General features: G+C 41.0%; 1 protein-coding gene across 1 annotated transcript in view; it reads left to right on the top strand.

The window, feature by feature from the left end:
* LOC129452101 (transient receptor potential cation channel subfamily M member 2-like) overlaps window positions 1–10,249 on the top strand; it is a 45,372-nt gene extending 35,123 nt beyond the window's left edge. The window contains exons 10-19 of the mRNA XM_073854751.1: window positions 937–1,117; window positions 1,386–1,567; window positions 8,321–8,453; window positions 8,686–8,773; window positions 8,862–8,940; window positions 9,118–9,266; window positions 9,367–9,416; window positions 9,638–9,673; window positions 9,781–9,867; window positions 10,111–10,249. Of these exons, the coding sequence (XP_073710852.1) occupies window positions 937–1,117; window positions 1,386–1,567; window positions 8,321–8,453; window positions 8,686–8,773; window positions 8,862–8,940; window positions 9,118–9,266; window positions 9,367–9,416; window positions 9,638–9,673; window positions 9,781–9,867; window positions 10,111–10,234 (1,109 nt within the window). The 3' untranslated portion in view covers window positions 10,235–10,249. The remainder of the gene's footprint in view (window positions 1–936; window positions 1,118–1,385; window positions 1,568–8,320; window positions 8,454–8,685; window positions 8,774–8,861; window positions 8,941–9,117; window positions 9,267–9,366; window positions 9,417–9,637; window positions 9,674–9,780; window positions 9,868–10,110) is intronic.
* The last annotated feature ends 207 nt before the right edge of the window (window positions 10,250–10,456 follow it).

Raw genomic sequence — 10,456 nt, forward strand, 5'->3', positions numbered from 1 at the left:
CTCGATTGAAACATCCCGACCGCTGTTGAAAGGCCCGGGAGAATCCTGTGCTGTACGGTGCATTTCCTGTGCTACGTTTAATTGTCTGGACATCTTGCGAAGATTCCGGAGAATGAGGGTAAGGAGTCTTGATTATTTATAGAGCTGGTACTAAGTTTGTTGTGTTTATTAGTGATTGATAAACAGCTGTGTTTATTGCTTAATGATCGAGAACCAGCTGTGTTCATTAATTGGTGATTGAGAGCCAGCTGTGTTCATTGATTAATGATCGAGAGCCAGCCGTGTTCATTGACTGATCAGCTCCTCCCAAACCTTGTTTATATAAAACATCATTCCATTCCATAGAAGTTATTTAGAGATGGTGGGATAATGTTTTGTGTGTTGCTTGCTTGTAACTCGCTCCTCCCGCTGGACGCCTTTGGGATTTCATGCTTTTCCGGAAACTATAGCTAGAGCTGATCTGTCTTGTATAAATCTGATAAAACTAAAGACTCTTCAGAGATATGAAGGATGTAATACTACTCTATAGGTACTCAAGATTAACATGACATGAGAAGAAATAGTGTGTGTTATGTGAGCTTTAAACAGTGACGATGATATATCTGAAAAATAAACATTTACTGGAAGTTACAAAATAGAATTTTTAATAAAGGCTTTACAACATGACATACATGTTTATATAAAACTATACAACAAATGTTAATATGGTGTTTGAATACCACTTTATATTTGCACTGATTTTTGTATGTTTATGTCATGCATATAATGTTACAATTGAAGTATTAAAGAGATTTTATTGGTTTTCTGATGGGAAATTGTTTAGCAGGCTGTCGATTTATTCTGCCCAGAAATGAGATATCCAGAGATTCAATAACAACATTCACAAAACAAGATTTTAAGATAAAGTAAATAAACATCTGTGTTTTTGTGTTCCAGACACTCAGTTTGATATGAACAGCTGTAGTTTAAATGCCACGGACCCTTTGAAGCCCAAATGTCCCATTTTAAGTGAAGACAACATGCCAGTGTTCCCAGTATGGCTTACCGTCATTCTGCTGTGCGTCTATTTGCTCTTCACCAACATTCTAATGCTTAACCTTCTTATTGCCATCTTAAGGTGAGTCTACATGCTATAAAACACACAGACACTTATCTTACATGTGGTTTGTACACATACTGTTCACATTTGGGGAAAATTTTATTCAAAGTAAAACACAAACACAGAGCTATTTGAATGCTGATATTGCTAATAAAATAGTTTTGCCATTGTGATGGTGATAGTGTTTCTGCTTAACATGAAGGTTCTGGAAGTGTTTGTATAAAAACTAAAATGCATTTATATCTCATGTGGAGTGTTGTTGAAATGCTGTTACTGTCCATCACAGCTATACGTTCCAGGAGGTTCAGGACAACACCGACACCATCTGGAAGTTCCAGCGATATGAGCTGATTAAAGAATATCACAGTCGTCCTGCTCTCCCGCCGCCCTTCATCCTCATCAGTCATCTCATCATCTTCATCAAAGGGGTGTTTGTGCGTTCACCAGCACAGGGACACCAATGCTTCAGTGAGTGACCCTATTAAATTACATTCAACTTACACACTTTTCACAATTGTTACATTTTTTCAGAAGCAGCTTTACATTAATAAAAACAAGAAAAAAACATGGAAAAATCAAAGAAAAACAAAAGCAGCTAAAAGTACTATGTATTGAGTACTAAAGAGTACTTTAAAGTACTATAACTTTAATAATTACTATTTACCCCCAAGCCACTTTTCATTAGTTAAAAAACATGGTTCCCTTCATCACAGTGGAATAAGATTTTGTGACTTTTCCAGATTATCTGTCAAGATTCATATAAAAAAACTAGGCTTGATTCGGTCGTTCTAAATAGGTGTAAAAAATTTACTAGAAGAGTCCCTTTGGGGGTAAAAATGACCCCAATTGAATGGGAACTGCAAGAAAAATCTTTTTTTTTCTTTTATTTGTCAAAAAAAATCAATGCATCCAGAATAAATCTGAAAATTTTAACACAGAAATGTAGCCCTGGTACTAGAGCACAAATGCAATATAGAAAAGACATGCTCAATCACACACAAACAAACAGACACACACAAACACACACATTCCGGTTTCCATGTGTTGTCGGGACATTCCATAGACGTAATGCATTTTATACTGTTCAAACTGTATATTCTATTCCCCTTACCTGCCACATTCCCTAACCCCAACCATCAAAGAAACCCTTCTACTATACTTCACATTTTCAAGAAACATCATTCTGTTTGATTTATAAGCTTGTTTTCTCATGGGGACCTCAAAATGTCCCCAGAAGGTCACAAAAATACTGGTATTCCTATCTTTGGTCCCCACAAGGTGATAATTACCAGGTACACACACACACACGAGCGAGCACACACAAACACACACACAGAGACACAGTAAAACTTACACACACATAAAGACAGACACACACAGATACACACAGACACAAACAAATGCACACACACACGGACACACACAAACACACTTACATGCAGTCAAATTTCTGTGGCATTTTGTAAAAACAGACATCAGATTTCAAAATGCATCAAAAACTACAAAAATTCTACTATTTGACATAATAATTATTTTTAATGTCCTTTCCAATGTTAATATAAACATAAATTCACAAAATGTTTCACTAAAGTAGTGATGTTGAGCAGTTGGCCACATCCAGTGAAATGAATGGGTCTCTATGGGCCTCTGCTGGTCGAAATGATTTATTTCCTAAACTGTAATTCTTTTATGTCTTTTTCTAAACACCAAATGGCCAAATTCAACACATAACATCTAGATCATTATCTAAAAACAATTTAACTCAAATTTAGAATATAATTTATGTGATTTTTTTCATAATAAATTTATATTTTTCAGGCAAGCTAATGGTGTAGTTGAGGAATTGAGTGGTAAACAGGTACAAAAGTTCTTCATATCTCCCAAAACACATCATTAATGTATAGATGGGAAGTAAACAAAAAAATGATATATTATTTGTATAATTAAAAATGTATATTGTTGGTTTGGACTGCTTATTTGTGTTTGATCTGCCTGCCTGTACTGATTACTCTTCTGCCTAACGTCTTGGATTTGTTTGCAAGATTGGTATGTTTTAATAAACACTGCAAAATGGATCCCAGTGTTTCTGAGCCCTCATTACAGAATACTTCGCCCACCATCGATCCAGCGGATTTCACCAATCTGAGGGCTGCGTATGAACATCAAAGCAGCCTCCTGCAGGGTTATCAAGAGCAACTCAGTCCGTGAACGAACACCTCACTGGTTACATTCAATCCTTGCCATCCACGTCTGCCAGACTTCATTCAACAACTAAGAGAGGTATTTGAATATCCAGCTGGGGGAAGAAGTGCGTCATCGCAGATCATCCACGTGTCTCAGAATCATCGCCCAGTAGCGGAGTACGCCATCGAATTTTGCACGCTTGCTGCACAAAGCGGATGGAATGATAAATCGCTCAAAGATGTGTTTCAAAACAGTCTGGATATGGAACTCCAAGCGGAGCTGGCCTGTAAAGGTGAGAATCTCTCATTTTCTGATTATGTATCTCTGGCAGTCCATATTGATAACCTGATGGGAAATGTACCTGCAAAAACGAAGACTTCAGCTAAGATGATGAATACCACCAGTAAAGTTTTACGCGCCTCTGTTGACACCACTAACATCGGAGAACCTATGCAGATGGGATTTGCACCTCTCACTATGGAGGAACGCTTACGCAGACGTGCCCTAGACTTATGCTTTAACTGGGGGAAAACCTGGCCATCGCATCGATTACTGTCCTGCTAAGAAGCCCCTCTACAGTAATTTGGTAAGCCAATTTTAAAACCTCCCTTTTTGTCATGATATGTGCTCACAACCCGTTACGATCACCTACAATGTTGAACCCATATCATTCACAGCATTAATTGACTCTGGCTCAGCATTAAACCTCATACACGAAGATGTTGTTTCCAAGTTTCTAATTCCTGTCATCCCATGTCAACCCCCATTGAACATTTCAGCTGTTAATAACGTTCCCATTGGAAATGGCATTACCCACTGTACTGTTCCTCTCACACTCCAAGTCGGCTCCCTTCACCAAGAAACGATAACCTTGTAGCCTATGTAATTTCTTCAACCCGTTATAACATTATCTTGGGTCATCCATGGCTGGTAGCACACGACCCTAAGATTAACTGGAGGACTGGAGAAATTCTACAGTGGTCATCACGGTGTATGGAAACCTGCACTGATCATCTGAAACCAAAACCCTGTCTGTCTACCAACATTAAAAGCCCGACTGGTAAGAATGTTCTGATTCCTGATGTCTATCTTGAATTTTCTGAAGTATTTAGTAAGACCAAAGCAACTGAGTTACCTCCCCATAGACCCTGGGATTGTGCTATTGAGTTGCTACCTAATGCTATGCCACCTAAATGTAAAGTTTATCCCTTGTCACAACCTGAGACCCGCGGTATGGAAGATTATATATCTGAAGCACTTCAAAATGGCTTTATTCGGACATCCACATCCCCTGCTGCAGCAGGTTTCTTCTTCATGGAGAAGAAGGATGGTGGCCTCAGACCCTGCATTGATTATCGAGGTTTGAACAATATCACAGTGAAGTTTCCCTATCCTTTACCTAGTGTACCTTCTGCCCTAGAACAACTCAGAGAAGCCCGGATTTACACCAAGTTGGATTTACGCAGTGCTTACAATCTTGTTCGCATCCATGAAGGTGATGAGTGGAAGACTGCATTCCACACCACTAGAGGGCACTATGAATACCTTGTGATGCCGTACGGGCTATCTAACTCTCCCGCTGTCTTCCAGTCATTCATCAACGAAGTGTTGCGAAACCTCCTGAACCAGTATGTCATAGCCTACATTGATGATTTCCTGATTTACTCAAACAGTATGGAGAACCATATCTGCCACGTCAAGGAAGTGCTGTCTCGCCTCCTCAAGAACAAACTGTACGTAAAAGCTGAAAAGTTGGAATTTCATGTCTCTAAAACCAATTTTCTGGGCTATAACATCAGTTCACAGGGAGTTGTAATGGACAATACCAAAGTCAAGGCAGTCACTGAATGGCCAACCCCCCGCACTGTTAACTCTAAATATCTCGTCAATCAAGAGAAAACGCCTCCCCACCAATGACAAGTATTTCTGTCTTTCCGCAATACTGCTATTATCCACTAGGTGGCGCCCTTCCGCAACTTTTTAAACCCGGAAGTATTTCCCTATGGCAAGCTGCTGCATGTCCGTGTCTGTTTTAAAGATCGCTCTGAATGGGATCTCTATGAAAACTTCGTCACAAAAATGGAATTATCTCTGCTTTTTGCTCAAAATGTGGTGTTTTTGCAGAAACCTACCCATATTCAAAAGCTGATTACACAAGAACTACTGAAGGTAGGATGAAAAGGTTTTTTTGTTGTTGTTTGAAAGCAGAGGGTCTGTTCTTTCATTTGGTATATTGTATGTTTATATATTTGAAGAAGAACATTTTCTGGAAGGCATTAAACTTTTGTGAAAATCATGAAAAACGCTTTCGCTGGCTGGCAACTTTTTAAAAAAACGCTGGCGGTGAAAGAGTTAAAGACCTACAAAGCTTCCTGGGATTCGCGAACTTCTATCGCAGATTCATCCAAAACTACAGTATGGTAGCAGCTCCCCTGACATCCCTGTTGAAAGGCAAACCCATGAAACTCCCTTGGAACCCGCAAGCTGACCATGCTTTCCTGAAGCTCAAAACCTGTTTTACCACAGCCCCTATCCTTAAGCATCCTGACCCTGAGAAACAATTTATTGTTGAAGTTGACGCATCTGATACAGGAATTTGAGCTGTTCTGTCCCAACACCATGGCCCAGCTAATAAGGTAAATCCTTGTGCCTATTTTTCTAGGAAACTAACCCAGGCAGAGAGAAATTACGATGTAGGAAACAAGGAACTTCTCTCCATCAAGGTAGCCCTAGAAGAGTGGAGGCATTGGCTTCCTATATTGACTGACCACAAGAACCTTGAGTATGTTAAAGGAGCCCAGAGATTGAATGCACGCCAGGCAAGATGGTCACTGTTCTTCACACGATTCAACTTCTCCATAACATACAGACCCGGACACAAGAATGGTAAAGCTGATGCCTTGTCCCGTTATCACAATCTCACACCCACTGATCGCTCACCTGCCCCCATCATACCACCCACTCACATCATTGCCCCTATAGCTTGGGATATCATGCAAGAAATCACCCAAGAGCACCAAGAAGATCCGGTACCACATGAATGCCCTCCTGAGAAAACGTATGCCCCGCTTAACCTATGTCCCCACATTATGCAATGGGTCCACACGTCACTCAGTTCCGGTCACCAAGGTATCACTCGCACTATAGCCCTAGTCAAGACATCCTTCTGGTGGCCCACCCTGAACCACGATGTTGCACAATTTGTTAAATCCTGTCGAGTTTGTGCCCAGTCCAAGACTCCTAAGGAGTTACCCTTGGGTCTTCTGAAACCTTTGCCAATACCACAACGCCCTTGGTCCCATCTCAGTATTGATTTCATCACTGATCTGCCCCATTCGAACAACTATACAGCCATCTTGGTCATCATTGACAGATTTTCAAAGTCCTGCCATCTTGTACCTCTCAAGGGATTACCCACAGCTATGGAAACCGCTGAAGCTATGTTTCACCATGTGTTTAGGAACTTTGGTATCCCTGCAGATATTGTCTCTGACCGTGGAACCCAATTCACCTCCCATTTTTGGAAAGCTTTTTGCAATAATCTGGACATTCATGTGAGTTTAACGTCTGGTTATCATCCATAGTCTAACTGCCAAGTAGAAAGACTCAATCAAGAGATTGGACGCTACCTGAGGTTCTATTGTACCCGTGAACAGCATCGATGGTCTGAATTCCTGCCCTGGGCCGAGTACACACAGAACTCGTTGAGGCACTCTTCCACCAACCTCACCCCCTTCCAGTGCGTACTCGGCTACCAACCCCCTATGTTTCCCTGGTCTGGAGAGCCTTCTGATGTCCCCGCTGTGGACGATTGGATGAGGAGGAGTGGAGAAGTTTTGGGAAAGCACTCATGTTAGTCTCCAGAGTTCCATACGCCACAAGGAGGTCCACGCCAACCGTCACAGACGTCCTCATCCCCCGTACCAACCTGGGCAAAGGGTCTGGCTCTCCACCCGTGATCTGAAACTCCAACTCCCGCCTAAGAAACTGAGTCCAAGGTACGTAGGACCTTTCCGTATTACTAGACAAATGAATGATGTTACATACCAATTGGAATTGCCTGTAAACTATCGCATTTCTCCCTCTTTCCATGTTTCCCTGCTGAAACCTTATCATGCGGAGTACGACCCCAACGCTGAGCCTTAAGAGCCACCTCCTCCTCTCCTCCTCTCGGGAACCGGCCTACGCCGTGAGAGAGTTGTTGGACTCGAGGCGACGCAGGGGTCGTCTCCAGTATTTGGTCGATTGGGAGGGCTATGGCCCTGAGGAAAGGTCCGGGGTAGCCTCGGACGACATTCTGGATCCCAATCTCACCGAGCCAGACCCGACCGTCCTGCACCACGCCCTGGAGGAAGGCCTCGTAGACGCCAGGAGGCGCTCCTAAAGGGGGGGAATCTGTAACGTCCATACCGCCGCGCCACCAGAGGGAGCCCTCACCGGAGTACTGACATGGCGCTGCCCTCTGCTCCTCTGCTCATTTCCTGTTTTGCCTTACTTAAGTCTAATGCTAGCCTAGGTCTAGCGCGAAGTATTGCCAGCTAACCCCTGCATACCAAGCGTTATTTCTGAGTGATTATTTTGACTGCCTGATATTGACCATCTCCCTGTTTAGCTTTTTCTCTGCCTTTGGATTTACCCTTTGTATTGTTTGCCTGGTTTGGACTGCCTATCTGTGTTTGATCTGCCTGCCTGTACTTTGATTACTCTTCTGCCTAACGTCTTGGATTTGTTTGCCAGATTGGTTTGTTTTAATAACACCACAAAATGGATCCCAGCGTTTCTGAGCCCTCATTACACACTCTTTTAATCTCTGGGGTCATTTTTAGCCCCAAGGAACTCTAATGTATACAGGAAAATAGGGGCTTATGAGTGTTAAAAGTACAATACTATAAGATTTAATAAAAAATTTAGAAATTTAAGGGAAGTGCTCGCTGGTCAGACATCGGCTGGGCATCATGATGATGGGAGGCCAGTCTTAGTGATCGGACTGGACTTATAACAGGTGGTTGGGTTAAAGTTTGTGCTTCTTTTCCACAGGACGAGAGCTTGAGGAGTCTGAGGAAAAGAAGCTGCTGTCATGGGAGGCTTTCATGAAGGACAACTATCTGTCATCTACACGTCAAGATGAGAATCACAGTGTGGAGCATCGAATCCAGGACACAGCTGAGAAGTACTGACTATGATCTGAATACACACTATATAAATACTTATAAATATGAACAACGACATGGCGTTGAAAGCTATTATGATATATTCCAATAAATGAAATAGCAACAGAAACTCCACAAAAATATTCCTTGAAACTAGACAGTCAAATATATTAATAATCACACTCGTAAGGGTTTTTCTGAGTGCTTTGAGCAGCCAGTTTTGTATAAAAATCTGTGTCCATGTCTGGTTAGGGTTAAAGAGATGTCTGAACTTCTGGAGAGGGACCAGAAGATGGTTTCCTCCAGAATGGCAAAAAGACTCACCAAGCTGGAAGAGCAGGTCTACAGTTCTTCCTCACATACATCTATATTCATATCAAACCGTAGTAATGTGAGTGTCACATGGTGCATTTGTTGTCATCTTTCAGGTCACTGAAGCTCTTCGCTGGATTATGGACGCTATGAAATCTCAGGGATATCAATCCAAACTGGAGCCGCCTCTATTGAGTGAGCAGAGTGTTTTTAAATCAGCTCTCGTCAGATGTAGGCATCCTTATGGTTTAACAGTTATAGGCACTTTCATTAGTTTCATTAGGCCCATACATCACAGGTGCTTGTTAGACTATATTATGTCTAACATAAAATATATACTAAAATAATTAAATGACGTTTTTTCATATTCAGCGAGTAAAAGCATTGACAGGGACGATGGTGAATCCAGCGGACAGGAGACAGAAGATGAGAAGCCTCCTCACACGTATGCACGTCAGCTTCAGTATCCCGGCAGTAATGTCACACGCTTTCCTGTACCTGAAGAGAAGGTGTCCTGGGAGGTGCCTGATCTTCACTGATGTCTTTTCTCTAAATCATTGTGAATGAAGTTCTGTTGGGTTTGAGTTATTTTGTCTGACACATGTGAATTTACTCTTTTAGACAAACTTCACTTCTTACCTTCCCTCAGTTTACAATCAGCAGGAAAGCGAGTAAGTTTGATACTGAAAAACAGGATTTAATTGGATTTGAATGAATTGTGTTTACAATAAGCTTGTATTTAGTAATATATAAATATATTGTTTCATTAATCAAAGATTATAGCTAGGCAACTAGATTATTATTCTTAACACAAATGTTGTTTCTTTTTTAATTGTTTTCCAAACATTAATCACTGTCAGTGCATATAACAAAAAATGTTTTTTTTTTACAGTAATAGTACAGATGCTTCGGCTTTAGACAAGTACAGGTATTCCCAAAATGTGTTTTATTTATGATTCAGCACTTCTCCTATAATTTAATACAGTCGATTTTATTTTAGTTGTAAACATTTCATTCTCCTAAATTGATTTACAGGAATCCAGGAGGAAGAACTGGGATACGAGGAAAAGGGGCTCTTAAATCCCTCGGCCCAAATAACACAATCCATCCAATCCTTACCAGGTATACCACACTGAATTAAAATCCTATTCTTGTCCTGATCCATGCTGGAATTATAATCTAATCTCTAATCAGATCAAATTGAAGTTTTCAGCTAAAGACATAAAAACGCTGCATCTGCATGTCACAAATGAGATTATACCAGATTAACGTTAGCATTCATCCGGCTCTCGTTTAAGATGCTTTGATGGTTTGAAAGTTGTGTAAGAGTTAAAAAATGAAATAATTGTGCTGTTTCGTCTGCAGATGGCGTGATGGTGAACGGACAGTACTGGAATTTCTCGCCGTTTGGAAAGATGCAGAGAAGTGTTATTGTCTTCCAGGGGGTAAGAATAGACAAAAACCCAAGACGTTTTATGTACAATTTTGAATGGAAAATTCAACTCACTGTACATAAATAATTGTTTTGCTTTTTATTTTCCACTGATGGTTGTAACACAAGCACTCATAAACTTGTTCTTGTAGGGTAAAGCCAAACCTAATGAGACTCTGCCACTGACGCTGGAGAGAATTCTGGGTAAAAAATTAAACGAGAGGATCAAATCTGACCTACAGGCTGCAGAACAGGTGAGCAAAAGGTGGTAGAGCATTG

The sequence above is a fragment of the Misgurnus anguillicaudatus genome, chromosome 17 (genome assembly GCF_027580225.2).
Source record: "Misgurnus anguillicaudatus chromosome 17, ASM2758022v2, whole genome shotgun sequence".
In the NCBI taxonomy this organism is placed as follows: Eukaryota; Metazoa; Chordata; class Actinopteri; order Cypriniformes; family Cobitidae; genus Misgurnus; species Misgurnus anguillicaudatus.